General features: G+C 36.7%; 1 protein-coding gene across 1 annotated transcript in view; it reads right to left on the bottom strand.

The window, feature by feature from the left end:
• Nucleotides 1-1,770: 1,770 nt before the first annotated feature.
• The window catches only part of PLXNA2 (plexin A2), a 492,988-nt gene continuing 473,615 nt past the window's right edge, over nt 1,771-21,143 (bottom strand). Inside the window, exons 28-32 of the mRNA XM_026675200.2 lie at nt 18,285-18,475; nt 17,665-17,834; nt 6,997-7,209; nt 5,152-5,302; nt 1,771-2,864 (exon numbers count right to left, since the gene is read on the bottom strand). Coding sequence (XP_026530985.1) covers nt 2,769-2,864; nt 5,152-5,302; nt 6,997-7,209; nt 17,665-17,834; nt 18,285-18,475 — 821 coding nt within the window. The 3' untranslated portion in view covers nt 1,771-2,768. The remainder of the gene's footprint in view (nt 2,865-5,151; nt 5,303-6,996; nt 7,210-17,664; nt 17,835-18,284; nt 18,476-21,143) is intronic.

Here is a 21,143-nt window from a genome sequence, read left to right as displayed (position 1 = left end):
AATCAGATTTTTTTTTTGGCTGCAAATCTTTGACTGCTGAGAATGTCAAAGGCTTTGGCTTATTGTACAAGGTCAGTCATTAGCATTTCTTTCAGGCTATTAATAGGGCCCAAGGAAACTTATGAAAGTAAATTATCAAGGGAAAAAAGGGGATTGATGTTGCTTTAATGAATTATAATTAAAATAGTAAGTTGGTCTTTTAGTTTACTCCTTTGCTGGCAGAATTCAGGATAATGAGTAAAAGAATGAGAGATTCTCACAAAATATGTAATTCAGTTAAAGTGTGTGGTACCAAACTCACTCATAGCCTTTTATGGAAGCAATCTCTTCATTGCTTGGTGAGGGAAGGGAATCATAGTGGAGTTTTTTTTTAAAGACACATCTACATATCACTGGGCAAAATGGGCTTATTTGTCAGGAACAGTTTCCTCCTTTCTGCTGTGGTGGCTAAGCAGAGTAGACTAGTAGATGAAGCCCATTATAAAAGATTTCCTCACAATTAATTAGAAGCTGAGCTATGCTACTAAAGCAATGCATGCAATCATTTTCAGGCTATTTGCCTTTGAAATAAATTTCCATATGTATCACCTTGCTCTAAGGATATGAGCAATAGTGTTAGAGGCTTCCCTCTGTAGATGTCCAGGAGTAATTTTACAGGATGAGGTCAACAGTTCACCCTCCCTCATTTTAATTGTCATGGAATCTCCTTCAAGGGTATCATGAATGAAGAGTGTGATAATAATTGCTCTTTTCTGGTTAACTCTTGTTTTGGACCAGCATGACAAAGGTCCTGGATACAGGATGGACATGAAGTGTTGTAGACATGGAACAGCAGCAAAAGCTTGGGTTCTCCTAACTACTGAGATTTCCCTACATTGAACTTTGTACAAAAACAAGCTAAGGATTATTTCTTAAAACCTCCACTTCCAAAGACCCTTAGGATTTTAGAACTGAGGTATACCTGACAAGTGATAATATCCTCTCATTCTATTCAAAACAGCTGTAACCACATTTTTTCTAATACTGAAAATGTGACAAAATTTGGTAGAATCATAATGCAATCCAAGGTGCCTGTCCACAGACACACCAAGAAAAGCCATTTTGTTCTATTCAAGTCTGACTTAATTCGTGGGAACTGCACTCATGGGCCCAATATTCTGCCTTCCATTAGGTCTAATCACCTTGCCCTTCTTCTCACCCCTTTTAACTGTAGCCCGCCCAACCGTCAATATTCATTATAGACAGAAACATTTACAGCATCCCACCTGCTATTATCACTCTTGAGGGGACTTTGGTTTTTTTAAAAAAGCAATGCTCTTTTTGTAAGGAGCAATGACAACTCACAGTTGTCATCAGCCTTCTACTGATCACTTAGAAATTGACTTCTAGGTCAATTAAAAAACCTAATCTGAGTTGAGACACATGGACACAGACAAGACTACAGTAATTAGCCAGCATGTAGAGTATGCCATTTCCTTTTGTCCAGAGAGAAGGTGCCCCCATTTCCCTCTCTCAGGAGACATTGAAGTCTTATGCTTGACCTCTGCATGACCTTTCATATGGTATGAGAAAAATGCAAATGCCATTTGTTCTGACTGCATAAGTGAATTCAAAGCAGGAAAGCAATAAATATGTCAACTCACTAGGTCTATACTGTTCAAGTACTGCTCGCTGTAAACACTTTTTTTTAAAAGCAAGAAATCACGTAGTGACTAGGAAAAACAAACAACTCAAAATCTAACTGATCAATCAACATTCTAAGCAACTAAGAAAGCCAATCAGTTTTTATATGAATTGCACCTACAAAAGTGCATAATGCACCAGTTTCATTTTAAACCATCACAACTTCCTTAGCTTCAAAAGGACCAGACATTCCTTAGGAACACAACTGCAGGTACATAAAAACAGGAAGGAATCATTTCAATGAGGGAAGTCTTGTGTCAAAGTAGAAGAGGAATGAAGGACTTTCATAAAATCATAGTGTCCCTTCAATGGTAAATAAGGAGTATTAAAAAAATATCAGTACTCTATAAATACATAGTTGAAGCTGGATTTCAGCACAGATGAGTTGAATGACCAGATGGCTTTTCCACTCATATAGATTCCTGCTAAAAGACTCTTGAAGATACTGAATGCTGGATTTTCCTTTCCAACTGCACTGTTTAAAAGGCTTGGTGCAAATTTGTGCCCCTGGGGGATATTTTTTAAGTTCCCAGGCAGAGGAATAATGGACGTTTTTTTTCAAACATTCCCTAAGATAGGAAAATCTACTTGCAAACCATCCATCTGAGCCATGAACAATGAAGTTCTTGTAGGATGTGAGGGGCAATGTACAGTGGAATCTTCAAGAAGATGTAGCCACTGGGTTTTTGTTACCTTTTTTTCTTCTCTTTTCTTTTTCTTAAAAAAAAAACTTTAAATATTGTTTTTGTTATCTCTTAATATACACCAAACAATTTTCATGCAAAGCAGCTGTCATGGAAAAGTCTAAGCTTCCAAACACCTTCCAGGTTACAGCCTGAATAGCTGAACTATTTGATAAATCCAACTGATGTTTGAGATGCACAGTTGCTGTGGTTTTCCTTCATTCTTTCAAATGGAATTTTGTGAGTTTTGAGCTAAGAATCTGGGGCAACTTTTGCTTCTTGTAGGAGGTTCTACAGTATTCCCAATATACTCTTTGTGGTCTTCTTGACAATTTCCTTAATTCCCCAAAGTCTTTGTGATCACTCCTTGTATTTTTTTCCTAGGAGTTCCTGCTCCTTTCTTCAGCTTTCCATAGACATGGCACCAATAAGTTGTTCTACTTTGTATGCCAAGCGCTGCCGGCGCGCCTGCTCATCCTGCTCCAGAGCTCCAATGATCTGGAATCAAAATCAATACAAACAAGAAAGGACAGAAAATACTAAGAATGAATTGTATTTAAGTAGATTGAAAGGAAAAGGAAGAACAATACATACAAATAAATGGTCTTAGAAATTCATGACAATTTTTTCTACATTGATAAGAACACAGTGCATAAGAATGATGCTCTGAAATGTTAGCCTTATGGTAAGTCTATGAAGGAAAATCTCTAGGGCAGGGGTGTCAAATTCACAGCTTCACGGCTGTGTCACATGACATATTGGGACTTCCCCCCCTTCGCTAAACCAGGTGTGGGCAGGACCAGCACGTGACATATCCGACCTATGGGCCAGGAGTTTGACAGCCTTGATCTAGGGTCTCTAAATGTTTACATAAGAAGTTGAAATATACTGTAGGACTTTTAGCCAGTACTCAGTCTTTAGTTCTACTTTCTAGAGAAAAATGTAAGAAATGAAAGGAAAGCACAGAATTTCTTTGTGGCCATAAACCCCTTCTTTTTTGAGTTACCATTTTGGCTCACACTGCCAGCAAAAAGCACAATTATATTCTGGAGGCTACATTTCCTCTATTATTTAGCAAATAGATGCTGCATTATACTATGTATTTATATGTGCACTTAAAAGCCAAAAGCCTTGCCTTTAATACTTGTAACTGCAAAATAAGTATTTCTTAGCACTGCAAATTAAAGGGCTGACCAGATAGTGGGGACTTAGACATCAAGTAATGTATCCATTAAAAATGAGTATGTACTGATAGTAATATTTTGTAATATATAGAGGATTTGATTGTGCCATGCTACTTGTCTCTGGGAAAATAGTATGTGGTCAAACAACCAGATACTTTTGCAGGCATTCAGAGAATAATACAAATTTTCACTAACAATAGCTGAAATAGCTCCACCTTCTGCTTTATCTAAAGATTGCCCTAATCACTTCATGATGAAAAATATTACTACAGATATTTTCCAAGCAAATTCTCTTAAGATATCACTTTTATACACATGATTTCATTATATCCATCCTTTTTATATACAAATTTTGAGCAGAGAGCAATGTAGCAAAATTGGGAGAAGTGTAAAGAATGAAATAAATTGAAATTTGGCTTGCATCTTAGTTTGGAACATGTGAATTATATTAGTTAATTGATTTGGTTTACATTTTAGTATTTCTTTTCCATCCCTAGCTATTAGCAATTTTATTCTATTTGAAAAAAGAATTGGACACTGTCCAAGATAATAATATAATTGGAAATAAAGCAACACAACACAAAAATAAGTAAATATAAATCATTTTTGTGCTTATTAAACAAAATTTTGCTTTTTTAAATAAACAATGTCAAGATTTTAGGATAACAGACTAGGTATTCACATTATAATATTAGTATCCATAATAAACCAAAGATCTCATTTATTGTGAATTCACAATTCAGATAATTGTTCTTCAGGCATACTCATATGTTATTACTTATTATTTTATTTTTACTAAAGCTATTTAATATGCTCAGGCCGTGAGAAATAAAATTGTGGTGAACATTGGCCCTTTATATTTTGTTGCATACTTTGTGTTGTGCATTATGTAGCATATCTTTGTGTCATGCAGCCATTTTATGGTTACAAATTGCTCTGAAAGTAAATTGGAATTATTTTCCTAACTGCCTGCATCCCAAATGGCATAAGATTCAGCCAGATATATTTGAAAAGAAGGGTACTTATAAAAATATCTTATGATACTGTGTGCTACATCGGCAGAGCTGCACTATTCTTGGCCCTAGCTAGCAGTTTGAGTCATGCATGGAAATAGCATGGAAACAGAAACTAGTGCAATGTTAGTTTGTATTGGAGAGGGGGGAACATTGAATTGTGTGTTGCGTGTAGTACTCAATACTTCTTTGGTGGTTCTCCAAATCCAGCAAGGTAGCAATTTGCTGCCAGACCTCAGTAATGCAAATAATGCTGGCTTAATTTTCTAAGAATTTTTGATGATAAATTAAGAAAAATAGGTGAATTATTTCTCCAGTTAGTTTAGCATATAGACTACTTTTGAGTTCGGTTTGAGTTTATTCTGTCCTGCTGTGGGAATGTCTGGTTGTTGTTAGGTACTATTCCTTGGGCTTTGATATAATATTACTATGTTGTTTTATTGTTTTAATCTTGTTACTGGATTGTGGAATGTCAGCTGCTTAAAGTTTGATTGTTTATGACTATGCAGTGAAGGGTTTAATCAACAAATATGTATCTCAAAAACAAACAAACAAACCCAAAACCCTCTGAAGAAAGACGTTTCTCACCTCCTCACTATATTTACTGACGTAGGAGTATATTTCATTGAGTGCACTCAGCATGTTGAAATCAACATAGTGCAGACGTGACTGTTCTGCGAGGTAGGCATTCATGTCTTGGTCACTGATGGCTGGGAGTTTTGCAATATCTGCATAATACCTGAAAAGTAATGGAGAGAATGTTTCAGAAACAGAACTAAGCACAAATGTTTGAGAGAAAAAAGAAGCAGCAATCAAGAATTGGGCTTAAGCCTCAAGTCATTTCTGCAGGAAAACTATGTATAGGTCAAAATGAACAAAGCATCAGATTGATTTTGTAAGACATGTGATGAAACTTAAAATGAAAAACGTGTTTCCCTACTATGCCCATGCCATAATAAATGCACAATAACAGAACTTATTAGCAATGTTGTTAATACATTGTTGCATTGTATATACAATATAATATAGTGACAATTATTTGTGATATATGTATATCACAAATATAAACAACAATTTTACTTATTAAGTACTTCTGTAGTTGTATAAGAAGAAGCCTAGCAATAAAGCTAAAAACTAAATCTAGTTAAATGTATAGAAAAAGACTTATGTAAGAAAGTAAAAGATGACAGCTGGAATTGACAGTGACAACAATATTTGTTTATATTTTCCTCTCTGGTATTGTTTTTACCATAACATTGATGTTATTCTATTTTTCAGTAAATATTATTTGGATTCCTTCCAGTTAGGTTTCAGATCTGGAAACAGTAATGAGATTGATTTTGATTGTACTTGTTGGTAGCAATGGCACGTATATATCGTTACATAGTGCTTTTTAGCCCTGTCCGGGAGGCTTACAATGTTAGCATATTGCCCCCAACAGTCTAGGTCCTCATTTTACCTACCCTGGAAGGATTGAATCTGAGTCCACTTCGAGCCCAGTCAAGATCAAACTCCAGACTGTGGGCACAGCTTAGTCTGCAGTACTGCATTCTAATCACTGTGCCACCAGGGCTCATGGCATCTGGTTGGATCAGGATGGCAGTTCATCTGGTCTTGCCCTCCTCAATATCTGGTAACTTCTGACCATGATACCATTCTTCTGGATGAACATAGTGATTGGTAGTGGGAGACAGGACATTGCTGTGGTTTTCTTCTTTTTTTCTGGGATTAACTCTAGTATTGGCTGGGGAAGGTCTAGCTGTAAGCCCCTGCTTTGTGGAATTCCACAAAACAGTGAGGTGAAATGAAGATGGGGGAATCAGCTAATATCAGTAGGGTGATAATATTCAATTATATATCTCCATCCCAGGCTGACCAAGTGATGCTGTCAAGATTCTTTCTTAGTATCTGAAAGCTGTAGGAGTCTGGTTGGGGAGTTATATCCCTACCACCCAAGAACTTAAAATCTTTAGTTCTAAATGGTTTAGTAGTGTCACAGATGGTACCAGTGTTAGGAGATCCTTTCAGGCTCCTGCCTCTGTTTGGAAACTGGTTGCAGCTGTGGCATGGACGGTATTGCACAGATCCATCTTGTGCACCTATGAGCATGCCTCAGAGTGCTGTGAAATAGCCCAACTTCTTAAGCTATTATGGCTTCTACTGTGCCTCCAGGTACAAATCAGGATGAACCACTATTGCCACCTTTTCATGATGCAGGGCTGGGTTGTGCATGTAAACTGCCTGTCTGCAGGTATTTTGGAATCTGTAAATGGATCCTTAATACTGACTTTATGAGTAAGGAAGAAAAGATGACTGCCACTCGGAATGCCACCCAGATGCAGAGTGAAATGATACTGGACTCAATAACTGCAAGCTTGGGGAAGCACAAAAGAGTCTAACCATGCAGCCCATACCCTCTATTTGAACACTGACCTTTCTACCCAACTTTTATAGCTGGGTATATCCTTGGCATACAGCAGCTTATTGGAGGGAGAATCCTTGCCCAGTCGATGCTCTGAGGTGGAACATGAATCCATAAAAGTCTGAGCTACAACTGAGAGGCAGGCATCGGTGATACTTCCCTTGTGGATATCAAAGACGAACTGTGGATTTTTAATTACATTCACCCAGAAGCGGAGAGGAAGACTGTATGACATAAATAGCCATTATACATTAAAAAAAAATAGCAACATATTCCTACAATCACAGCTTTCCTTTTCTTTTCACAAAAAATGTTAAATAAGAATGGTAGTAGTAATAATAGCAGAAATGAGGAATATAGTACTGTACATTCCAATAATGTATCACTGTATTATTAATGGTATTTGGTAACTAAGGTGAATTAATCATATTTAGCATTATATTCCAGCCAAGATGGCTATCCTCTTCCTAAACACTGTTAAAATCAAAATACAGAATTATGAAGGAGCTATTGGATTTGAATTTATTGAGCTACTTGACTTATTTGGGTTTATTTGAGCTATTTGAATGATTTGGCCAAAGAGGGAATTATTTCCTTTGATTGAGATAATCCATTTTCCCCTAGAAAGTTTTATTCTATTCTTGCTCTCCATTTTTTTTAGTTTTAATGCAGTAATGAGTATCTTTAATGTATATTCATTAAAACTTTCTCTCATGGATTTACAGTAGTGTGTTCCAACCTAAATATTATCAGTGATGATATTTTTCCCTTCTTCTTTTTATTCTTAAAATGGAAAACATTCTTCAGTTACTAGGTAATCTATCACTAGATGCCACTGTTTGCCTCTTTTGCCCATAAATACTAATATTATGCACAGAGGGGAGAAAGAAGTCCAAATCTCTATGTAATATAAAATCCACAGTAACTAGCAACAGAAAAAGAACCACAATATGAACAAGATAACACATTTTTATTTACATTTTCCAGGCTTGGGGGGGACCCCAACCTTATCAAAGATAACAACTCTTTTGAATAGAGTGTTGTAAAGTTCACTTGAAATATGAATAAAAAAACTAAATAGAATACCATTGATATTTTCTGCAACTCCCCCCAAAACAAAACAAAAAAACAAAAAAAAAACCCACACTAACACTATAACCAACCCTAATAAACAGCAAAGATCCAAAAGTATCTTTTTCTGCTTTTGATTCCCCTATTGTTGCTAGTTAAAACTCTGCATTACTGAAGACCTAGGCATCAGGAAATTGAGGAAATGCTATTTTCTGAGGCTCCTGATGCCTTGATTGCTGTTTTTGCAGCATTCTAGGCATGACTTGTAGAAGAAGTAGTCTAGTTCAGTAAGAAAATGCAAAAGGTGCTAAAAATCAATTGCTGGCATTTCCAATTAGATTATGTTGCAGCTGATGTGAAAAACCTTTGCTTTATACTCTGGATAGCGGCTGGAAGTCAGAATATAAGGTCTAAATGGGGCTAAATAAACAAACTGACTGATCTCATATTAAAAAAAAAAAACCCTCTTTTCCCTCTTTCTGATTTTCTGAGATTTTGTGTATCTTTACCATTGATAGTTATCAGAGCTTCACACTACTAATATTAATATATATAGAAAGCCTGAATGAGCAAACTACATCATTGCTTTGTGTTATTTCAAAAACAAAGTGCAGTAATCCAATCTTCAATGTGCCAGTGTGAAAAAGGAACACCCCCTCCCCCCATTAAATTCAGTAACTGGTTGAAGTACAAGCACAAGCACCTTCTGAATTGTGACAAATCTTTCACATCACAATGGTCTTAAGCAGAGGTGGTATTCAGCAGGTTTTTTATTATTATTATTATTAAAGTTTTATTTGGGTTTTCACACACACAAAATACAAGTAAAACTTCTTTTTTGAAAATAGCTTGGTCCCGGGTTGCACTTCTTCATACAGATACAAACTCAGTTTCATGCTCATTTTTGTGTTCTATTCCCATATCTTATTACTATTCTGCATTTTCTATATAGTTTTTCCCCTCTTTTAATTTTCTCAATTTTATTTTGATTATCTCAATTCAAATCATTATATTTATACTTTTGTCTGTTCTGTTTCAATTTCATATTATCTTTTCTCATTAAACAAATGTTCTCCTGTAGTTACTAATTGAAGTATGACACCTTTATATCTTTTAATTTTATCCATTGAACTCTTAGTTAAACTTCAATATATACCTTAAGGTTGTAAAATTCAATATAATACATAATACATAACTTCCAATCGAATTCTGCTTGGTACATTCTTGTAATACACACTATATTCTTTTTTAAAAAAGGATTGTAAATATATGTAATTAAAACCCTCATTCCATTCCAATTCAGTTCTATCATTAATATTCATTAAAGTCTTAACATCTTTAACATTTTTTTTCAATTAAATATCATACTTCCTTAAAGACATGTATAATCTCCATACTTAATTTTTCCCTTATTTCACTTCACATATGTTTTATAAATCATTAAATATTCATTTTGTTACATTTATTTATTGACAAGCATTCCACTAAGTTACGATAACTATTTTATCAAACATTTTAATCATACATTGTTTCATATTTTCTGAAATTATTTCTATTTCTAATATAACAATACTATCTTATGTACCTTTGCAGAATCACTTTTTCAATTAGATTTTCACCCATTATCTCTAAATAGGTCCTGTTTCTCTATATTTTGTTTCTGTCCTTTATAACTTCTTTTCCTTTCTTTCTTCCCTCTCTTCTTCTCCCTCCCCCCTTTACCCCCTTGTCTCTCTACTTCTAATTCTCTCTTCTGCATTTCCTTCCCTCTTCTGTTGCTTTCTGATTTTATACTTATTTTTCACTCTATTCTTTTTTGGTTTCCCCCCCCCAATCTTAAACTTTCCATTCTCTTTCCCCCCTTTCCTTTTTCCCCCCCACCTAAGATTACTTGTTCATTAAAGATGGCTTCTTCTTTGTCCCAATCTTCTTGTTCTGCAGGCATTTCTTGTTGTTTCTCATAGTTCCAAATCTCCATTTCCAAGAACTGAAATATGAAGCCAAAAGGACCTCTCCCTTCTTGTGCATCTTCTTTGTACTTTTTAAGTTCCATTTTCAGTTCTTCTAAAAGTGGAGCCATTTTAAACACTTTTAAGCAACCACCTGATTGATTTTAGTCATTCAAATGCAGCAACCAAGAATCCAGAGATCACCAAATAATCCAAATAGTTCCAAGCTGTTTCTTCTTATTTCTTTTTTCACTTTCTCTTCCTGGGGTTTTACTATTTTGTTGTGATGTTTCAGTTAAGATGTATCTTTTGGAAGTCTTGTTGAGATTTTACTGTAAGTTCTTTTTAATTCCAGGCAGTCTCCTTCCAGATCCTGCCCTTTTATTCTTTTTCTCTCCTTTCCTGTTTTCAAAAGCTTTTAATTATTCAGAAATCTTTATTATCCCTTTGACTTTTTATTTTCAGCATTAAATGCCTATTAATGTCAAAGTGGATTTTTCCCCCCAATTCCTTGCTTAAGTCTCTTAGTTGTCAGTATAGGAAGAGGAGAAAAACAACCCAAATCTTTTCCCTTTTCTCTCTCTTTCGCTGCTTAGAAATCTTCTTTGGGAACCGTATTATTATTCTTTTTTTTAATAGTTTAAATTCCAGGGTACCTTATTTGTTGCTTTTACTGTTTGGCCCGGTCAACCAAAACTTTCTCTTCTTATCTTCCTCCTGCACATTCTTTTCCGGTTGAGTTCTTCTTTGTGGTGGCCATTTCTGACCACCGCTGCAACCGCCTTCAGGAAAGGGAGTAATGGCCAGCTGAGGAGGAGAGATGCGGCTCTACTCAACCCTGCAGGCAGTCTCCTCCTTCTTCACCACCTCTACGGGGTGGCTTAGCCCCGAAATCAGCCGGCTCGGGGTGCTCCAGTGGCGAGCATGGATCGAAACTGCACAGAGTCGCAGTTTTGGTCTGTTGCCAAAGAAACTCCTGTATTCAGCAGGTTCTGACCAGTTCTGGAGAACTGGTAGCAGAAATTTTGAGTAGTTTGGAGAACCAGCAAATACCACCTCTGACTGGAGATTTTACAGTATCCTTCCCCTGACACACCACCAAGCCATGCCCACAGAACCGGTAGTAAAAAAATTTGAATCCCACCACTGGTCTGAAGGTCTCTAATTTGGGGACGCTTTTGTGCCTTAGGACTTGAGAAATTGTCCAAATGCTAAGACTAGAAAGGCTCTGCAAATTAGTGCATCACCATATCCATGCTTGACAATTGATATGAAATATGTATTGTGGAGCATACTGTTTGATTTATTAGGTATCTTGTTAGCTCCAAAGCTTCAGTTATCTCCCTATAAAATATCTCTATGGAAGTCTTTGTTCTTTAAGGGAAATTTGACATGAGCATCAAAGTTTGTAAGGAGCAATGGGTTTGCCTTACTATTCTCCAATGAATCTCCCTTTTTTTGGAATAAACACTGAAGCAGATCTCTGGATCTTGTTTTTTTTTTAAAAATGAGTTTAATGAAATGCTTGTCACAGAATAATCCCTTTTAGGAGGATTCTCCATTGTTCCAAATCTTCGTTGTTTCAGGAGATTTCTTAACTATGATTTGGTAGAGCTTTGAAAATGCTTCCGGTGATCTTTTCCATTTTGATAAGCATACGTAACATTTTTACAGAGGTCTTCAGAAATTTATTTTGAACAGGATATGACGTATCTTTAGAATCAGCATGATGAAAACATCCCTGTGATGCCTGTGACATGTATATAAGGGAAGATCATTCAACTCAGAGTTGACTGTTTAATGAAGTACTCCCACAACTGGCCCCACATAGCTCTTTAATTGAATTTACTGAACAAGACCACATTATTTGGTCACATTGGCATATCACCTTTTGGATGTTTTTATTTATGAAATAAATGATTCAAGTACCAAACATGCTTCATTATTGTATATTAAACTCCTTTTATTTACTAATGAACTAGAATAACATTCAATAGCAAAGACACAGCTGAGTATGGAGGTTCTTATGCTACCTCTTTTCTGCTGATACATCAGCTGCTGGCAGGTAAAAGACTATGAGTAACTCAAGTGTAAAGAAGCATAGGAGTCTAATGTTTTCCCTAGGGTATAATTTGAAAGTTGAGGTGTTGTTTGTGTCTATTTTTTCATCATAAATTAATCCTGAGAAAAAAAGGGATATTCTTATTTTTTTCTATTTGTAGAATTTATATCCGATATCACATTGTTGTATTTACAACCTGAAAAACTTCAAAACAAATTACTTTTTTAAAAAGATAGTTCAGACCAGATACTGTCAGGAGCACAGAATCGGGACCATCTGTTAAATTGCAGTAAAGAAGATTTATTCAAGCCTATAAACATGAATCTAGTCATCTAAAGTTCAACTCTAAATTGGTACCAGATAAGGGTCAATGAAATTCAGAAGGGGTTGGACTTGAATCATTTGTGAGAACATGACTCTAACATGATGACACATTTAATTCCACCCTCCAGCTCTGTCTGCTCTTCTCCTACATGTACAGACTAAACTCTATGTTTATACAAAGGCATTTTTGGTTCTGGCTTTCCTTTGTATTGAAGTGAGTCAATTCATTACATGAATCTGAGAGTTAGAAAATCTGTAATAACACCATACGTGTTGAAGAAATTTGGCTGATCACTTGAGTCCTATGTGGTGTGTTTCATTAAAACTATTAATGGGAAAGTATCCTATTATCCTAATATTGACTGGAAGCAGAATTCTTTTTTAATGTGTGCATGGCCAGATGCCACTGGAACACTGGAAAAAAATCATAACATTCTTTGAAAAGCTTTCCCATAATCCATCTGGTTGATTGGCACCTGTCTGTTTGTACAATGCAAGTCTTGGGCTACTTATTTTGTTTGGATAGAAAAGCATAACCAAATCCTAACAGCAAAGAACAACTTTTTAAAGAGCTGTTAGAAACTAGTCTTTTAATATCAGGCATTGGCAATCAAAACTGAACCACAATTCATCTTTTGGGCAACAAAATAAACATTATTTTTATTCTTATTCTTATTGCTGTCTCTCAAGTATATGGCAAGGCATCTAAACTCAATAAAATAATAAGCTACATTCTAATCAGATGAACTGTTGCGTACCCAATGCTGGCTAGATTCTTCACTATTCAAACTTATTGGTTGTGTCCAGTGAGCAATTCTTCATTTTTCAGCAGTGCGTAATTCCCAAGAAATTGTTACACTTGTCCTCATTCCACATTAGCTCTGCCTGACCTTCAGTTGCTAGCAAAAATTCTTACTCTCTAAGGGATTTCAATCTGTTATTTTTTGTCCATCCGATGGCAGTGCAGAAAAAAAAATGTTTTGCAGGAAAAAAAGAGAGAATACAAACTATTTTTGGAAAGAGTAAATTCTATTGTACAGGGGCAAATGATTGCTGATAGAAAAAAAATGAAGACAGAACATTATTTTTTTCATTCACCACTTGCCCAAGGCTGCTGAAAAGGACAACTCTTGCCCCCACCTCACAAAACTGCTTTATAATAACCAGTTTTCCAATCTAGCAAATGTAACATTTATCTTTGTATGCAGAAAAGCCTCAACTTTCATTGGTGATTCTCATAGTTATAATTTCTCAATCAAATTTGTAATTCATTAAATACAAGAAGTTGAATGTAAAAGATATGGAATGGCAGTAAATGGGTTAATGCAACTTAAAGTATTATTTAACTATATATTTTCAATTACTTATAACAATTTCATGTTAACAGAAAAATATGAATCAAAATATATTATCAGTAATTTGGAAACAGAGGTATTCATTCCTTAGGTTTAATCCCAGGCATTTCCAATTAAAAAACAGCTTATACTTATAAATAGTTGACATTGAGACTACTGAAAATGAGTTATTGCTTATCTTAAGTCCAATATTTTAACAATCTTAATGGACTTATCTTAAGTCCAATATTTTAACAATGAATGAACTTGATTTGAATCCTACTCAAAGCATCTTAGTTTAAATTGCTAACAAAGAAAATTATCCTATTATGTGATTCATAGCGCAACAACTATATGAATCTATTAGTCACCATTCAAAAGAAAAGATTTAAATTCTTGGTTGAAACTAACATCTCTTATTTTCCAGTCCAGATTATTTTTCAGCTGATACACATAGAAACTGACAACGGTTGGGAAGTTCTCCATATTAAAGGCTTCTATAATCTTGCAGCCATGGAGATAGATGGGAAATCTATGCTCATCAGTACCACTTGTTAACTCTAAATGTCCTTTTATTGAGGATTTCAACATTTTATCTTAAAATGCATTCCCTAAAGCTTCTGCAAAATTGTTTTTAGCTCCATGCAGCAGAGAATTTAGCTTTGGAAGACCAGAAGGGTTTTGAAACCAGAAGGGATTTACATGTGTAGTTTATACATATAGGCACATATTGCCATTTTTATGAGTTTTTTTCTCTATGCACAGTCAATTTCTAACCCATGGAACTATATATCCTAAAGTAACAGCCAGGATAAAGATGCAAAAGCAACAATTATTTTAAAAATACAGAATATAAATTGCTGCTTGGAAGTTATATTTAGCTGGAGCTCAAATTTATATACAATGCCTTGCCTGGATATCCTCAGAAAACATTTGGGAAATTGATTCTAAATAATCACGTATATATAGTTATTCAATTGAAAGCTGATACAAGTAGCCACAACTCTCTATCAGGGTTCTGCTGCTTTAGTTATTGCATTTCTGAGAGCACCTTGTAAACTCTACTTTGCTCCAATGCTAGAAACAAAGCATTATATAAAAGAAGATATCTCAATTACTTTTAAGGCTTTGAGGATTTGGAAACACAAAGATCAACTGGTTGTTTTTGATGCAAACAGTGAAAACCCTGTGATAATCAGGAGCAATTTATTCATCTGGTCTCTTCCCCTTGCACCCCAGAGGACTTGTAAAAAGGATAGCTTATGAAATTCATAGAAATTTAGTGGAATTCTACTTACAATACATGTGTAAATCACATAAATGCTGGAATTTTTTTACAGCTTTTTCTGTCCTGTCAAATGCTTCTTTTTACTAATCAGGTTAGTGAACCTGATTAGTTTTTTCTCCTCTGACTTATTCCACTGTTTAAGTAATACAGATTACATTTATGACTCTGAAAGTACATTATTTAATCACGTCTAGATGTGATTATACTTTCACTTAATGGAATAATTAATATGTACAGAATAATTAATGAGAAACTAGTATAAATCTGTCACAAGTCTCAGTTTGAAAATAAATGGTTATTCAGCAAGGGACTTTAGTCAAATTATTCTATACTTCCTTATTACAAATCTTGTGCATTCTCCGAAGCCTTAGATTTATCACTGTCAAGAACGAAGTATTCATGAAGGCCACTTATTTAGGCTCATCTGCTTAGAGGAACAATATGTGTATCCTATGGAATATATGGCTCAGTGTCTAAGACACTGAGCTTGTCGATCAGAAAGGTCAGCAGTTTGGTGGTTCGAATCCCTAGCACTGCATAATGGAGTGAGCTCCCGTTACTTATCCCAGCTTCTGCCAACCTAGCAGTTTGAAAGCATGTAAAATTGCAAGTAGAAAAATAAGGACCACCTCAGTGGGAAGGTAACAGCATTCTGTGCACCTTCAGCATTTAATCATGCTGGCCACATGACCATGGAGACATCTTCAGACAGTGCTGGCTCTTCGGCTTTGTAATGGAGATGAGCATTGCCCCAGAGCACTATGTGTGAGGGGAACCTTTACCTTTTTGGACTATACAGAGAATCTCAGAACTGAGACTCTTAGATTGTCTGCTTTGTATTTAAAAGCCATTAATAATTGAGTTATTATCCCCTTTCCAGGCTACTTTCTGACTAAAATTGCCACTGTTGTATCAAATGAGGCAAGCCATCATTGTCTTAGACCACTAGAAGTCAATCAGATTTTGTCATTAGGATGCTGGGTTGTAGTCATATGAGCATTATATTAGAGAGCAAAAATGGAACATATACCCATTATCCAAGAGATATTGGATATATATTTAGTAGAATGGATTATGAGATGTAATGTAACATAAAATGTTGTAGATGTTTTTCAGATTATCTTTTTAAATTGATCATGCCATATAAAATAAACTTGCTAGACTCAAAGTTGGCACAAGACTGCCTGGATAAAATTTGTGTTATTGTCTGGAGAAAGCAGATGGTGCTAAACTGTATACTGACTACCTAGAAAATAACAAAGAAAAAAAGAACAATAAAAGTGTCAGAAACTGTTTGGCTGGAAACAGAACTGGGTACAATAAAAATCTTTCTTTTTCTGGAAGTAATTGAACATAAAACATAGAATAATGATTTCTCAATAAAGAAACTTGTTTTTATTTTTTGCGTGATAAAACCACTGAAGATATGTGATAATATTTGTCTGAATGACTTCCACCTATGTTGTAACAGAAAAATGTCTAAGCTATGATATTCTCTTGAATTAAATAACTAGTACATGGAATTTAGCAATTGAATAATGTAAATGGATTTTCCATGCCCTTATTTTATCTGCTATTGTAACATTGGAAAAATAAATATATGAATTGAAGATCTGATTACACTTAGTATCTATGAATGGATTACCTCTAAATATAGACTTGGTATGGATAAATATAAGGAAATATGGGAATAATTTATGCAAAGTACAATTAGTTAAAGACAACATGATATCGATATGAATGTATTAGAAACACCCACATACTTGACTAATGTTTGTATTAGGTAATTATATATAGAACTGTAACCAGTTATTGTTCTAATACCAGTTTGTATATCTTAATTTTTATGCTGTATTTTTTCACTTATTTTTAAAGCACTTTTTAAATAATATATCTTGTCTTGAAGAGAACACATACAAGTATATGATATCATCAAGAGAGTAAAAGAGACAAAGATGCTTTTTCAAGAGACTTTCTATTTCTGAAGACATTTCGCTTCTCATCCAAGACACATCTTCAGCTCTGACTGGATGGTGGGGAATGGAAGAATTTATACTCCTTGCAGACAGCTGGTCATTTGCATTTGTTAAGAGATTCATTGAGGCCACCTGAAGGTTTATCTGTGTCATCAGGGTCCCTGAGTAGTGCCTCAACAACTTTCTAAAAGAATGCAAATGACCAGCTGTCTGTCTTGAATAAGAAATGAAATGTCTTCAAAGAAAAACCAGAAAGTCCAGTTGCCTCTTGAAAAAGCACCTTTGGGACAACCATGACCTGGATGACTGAGAATATCAAATGGAAATGGTCTGGTTACAAAGCAAGGAGAACTGATGGCAGGTGAACCAAGGCAGTCATAGAATAGATCCCACTTGATAAAAAGTGTCCACGAAAGAGATCTAAAACAAGATGGATTGATGACACATGCAAGTATAGTGGGCTCAATTGCCAAAAGAAAGCTCAGGACCCTATTGATTGGAAATATGTGGAAGAGGCTTTCAACTTGCAGTAAATAGACAATGATTAAAATGATGATGATGACACACTCACACTCACATACACATTATTACTGTGTCTGTCCTTTAGATTTCATACATTTACCCTTATTTGTGTAGATATGATATACTGAAACCATAAAATTGTGTCCCTCTTACCAGTTGCTCTTCCAGGTATGCCTCACATCAGTGTCATGGATGCCATGCTTATCTGCTTGCTCATCTAGGAAATCAAACATATATTTGATAGCCAGTGGGAGAGCGCTGCCTCGATGCACAGTACTGAACAAAGTCTCGAACAGGTCATCCACAAACTTTTGCAGTGTACCCTGATGAAAGTAGAGACCAAAGTATGGGTATTATATCATAAGTCATCAGCTGGTGCAAAGCTGCCCCCATTAATTTATATCCCTGGATGTGAGATATAGCAAGTTATCATGTTACAGTATGTGACTGGGCGTGGGGGAGAACTATTGCCTATGAAAGATGAGATAGTATCATGTTAGGAATGAAGACAGTTTAGGGAAAACAACAAAAATATTTGTCTGCGTTATTTAGATTTTACCAAATATTCACTTGGATGGGTTTATAATCGTTTTATAATAATTATAATTATTGTTACATATAATAATTCTTATATGTATATAAGCACTATATTATAATAATTATTTTACTTAAACATTGTTTTTATTATTAATCTGCAATAAGACAAAATCAACATGACAATATATGGCTAATGTTTACCAAAAGGAGATACAGGACCTAAGATTTGGAATTACCTTTGTAGCTAGCAGCCGTGTCAAATAGATCTCTGATACCATCTTACTTCCCCGATCACCTTCCTTCTGGTCACCATGGTCATGGTTTTTTACTAAATGCCAGACTTTCACTCCACTCTCTAGGTCAGGAGTGATCATGGGTGCCCTTGAACGAAGGCTATCTGGGCTACCTGTGTACCGAAATGTGGAATCTGGAGAGAATGAAAAAAGAGGTTGGGAAGGGACAAAAGAAAACAGGTATAAAAGAAAACAGGTATATATATACTCGAGTTAGAAAGCCAAGGAGTATACGAAATCCCTTGCACTGCCTGCCCCACCACATACATTGGACAAACTAACAGAAGAATAAGTGCATGCGTTGAAGAACATAAGAACTCAATCAAAAAAGAAGAACCGACCTCTTCCCTGGTCCAACACCTCAAAGCCACAGGACATGAGATTGACTTTAAAAATACCAGAACTATCGTCAAAACCGAACACTTCAACAACAGAATAATCAGAGAAGCCATAGAGACAGAAAAACGCCCACACAGCATGAATAAAAGAGATGACACCTCCCGCTTACCAGCCATTTGGAAACCCGCCCTCATGAACAGACGAGTACCTAACATGATGAATGACACCAGACCCACACCCACGAGGGCCACACGAGATGCCACCACCAAACTTCCACGTAAAAAGCAGACTCACACCCACACAGAAGATGAGACATGACCACAGACCAGAAGCCGCACTGCAGCTGCATCACTACCCACTTCAAACCCCTCTGAGCCATACATGAAGCGAACTGACCCCACCATGAAGATGCAGCACGACCACGAACTCGAAGCCAAACAGCAAGATCACAGCTCACCAGCTCAAATCCCCCAGTAACTAAGACCAACCTGAGCACAACCAAGCCCCCACCTGAACAGAACACACCTCCAGCCAATCAGAACATGGCCAACCCCCAACCAATCAGAACACAGCCAAACCCCAACCAATGAGAACACACCCCCACCCAATCAGAACACAGCCAAGCCCCCACCCAATCAAGTCACACCCCACTAGCAGTTAAAAGGAAGAAGCAGCTGCAAGCTCACATCACTCTGAGAAGCAGAGCTGAAGACAGAAGCCTGAAGATGATGAATGAGACTTCATCGAACGTTGCCTAGATACTTCCAATCTTACGCGGGGAGAAAACCGAATAACCAAAGACCCACATACAAATACCGCAGAAACCTCAGAATATATATATATACATACATACATACATACATACATACATACATACATACATACATACATACATATATATATATATTTGTTTTCTGAGGTTCTCGGTATTTGTATGTGGATCTTTGGTTATTCGGTTTTCTCCGCGTAAGATTCAAAGTATCTAGGCAGCGTTCAGCGAGGTCCCACTCGCCATCTTCAGGCTGGTGCTTTCGGCTTAGTGCCAGTGCAAGCAGTGTGTGACCGGAGCTGCCATCTCTCTATATATACAAGTGGTGGGGGATGGTGTGCTGGGCTGGTTGGCTGTGCTGCAGCCTCTTGATTGGTTGATGGAGTTGATGTTGGTATAATGGGCTGTGTAATGGCCTTTTGTTGTAGAGATATCCTGGATCTTGTGCTGTCATCTCCTGGGTCGTTAGCCTCTTGTGTTTTAACGGCTTGGGTAATGGGTTGTGTGATGGGCTTGTGAGTTCTTTTGTTGTGGTATCCTGGGTCTTGCGTTGTAATCTCCTGGGTCGTTTGTGTTTTTGATCTCTTTTCCATTAGCCTCCTGTGTAGTAACAGCTTGGGTAATGGGTTGTGTGATGACCTTGTGAGATTTATTGCTGTGGTATCCTTGGTCTTGTGCTGTGATATCCTGGGTCATTTGCTGTGTTGTGACTTCTTGAGTTCTTGAGGTGTAATTTCTTGAGTTTTCTGATGTGATGTCCTGAGCGGGTGGCTGTGATGTAGCATTTTGGGTTTTTAATATGGCTTTGAGTTTGGGGTCTGGGTCTGTGTTCGTTTGGCTTTGAGTTCGTGGTCGTGCCACATCTTCATGGTGGGGTCAGTTCGCTTCATGTATGGTTCAGAGGAGTTTGAAGTGGGTAGTGATGCAGCTGCAGTGCGGCTTCTGGTCTGTGGTCGTGTCTCATCTTCTGTGTGGGTGTGAGTCTGATTTTTACGTGGAAGTGTGGTAGTGGCATCTCGTGTGGCCAGAACTATCGCCAAAACTGAACACCACAGCAGCAGAATAATCAGAGAAGCCATAGAGATGAAAACGCCCACAGCATGAATAAAAGAGATGACACCTCCGCTTACCAGCCATTTGAAACCGCGCCCTCATGAACAGGCAGTACCCAACATGATAAATGACACCAGACCCACACCCATGAGGGCCACACAAGATGCCACTACCACACTTCCACGTAAAAATCAGACTCACACCCACACAGAAGATGAGACACGACCACAGACCAGAAGCCGCACTGCAGCTGCATCACTACCCACTTCAAACTCCTCTGAACCATACATGAAGCGAACTGACCCCCACCATGAAGATGTGGCACGACCACGAACTCAAAGCCAAACGAACACAGACCCAGACCCCAAACTCAAAGCCATATTAAAACCCAAAATGCTACATCACAGCCACCCGCTCAGGACATCACATCAGAAAACTCAAGAAATTACACCTCAAGAACTCAAGAAGTCACAACACAGCAAATGACCCAGGATATCACAGCACAAGACCAAGGATACCACAGCAATAAATCTCACAAGGTCATCACACAACCCATTACCCAAGCTGTTACTACACAGGAGGCTAATGGAAAGAGATCAAAACACAAACGACCAGGAGATTACAACGCAAGACCCAGGATA

The sequence above is a fragment of the Notechis scutatus genome, chromosome 3 (assembly GCF_049901735.1).
Source record: "Notechis scutatus isolate UNSWTSFEM ecotype Mainland chromosome 3, rNotScu1.2, whole genome shotgun sequence".
NCBI classification, from domain to species: domain Eukaryota; kingdom Metazoa; phylum Chordata; class Lepidosauria; order Squamata; family Elapidae; genus Notechis; species Notechis scutatus.
Note: the sequence above shows the minus strand (reverse complement) of the source record. Positions and strands in the feature narration are given on the sequence as shown.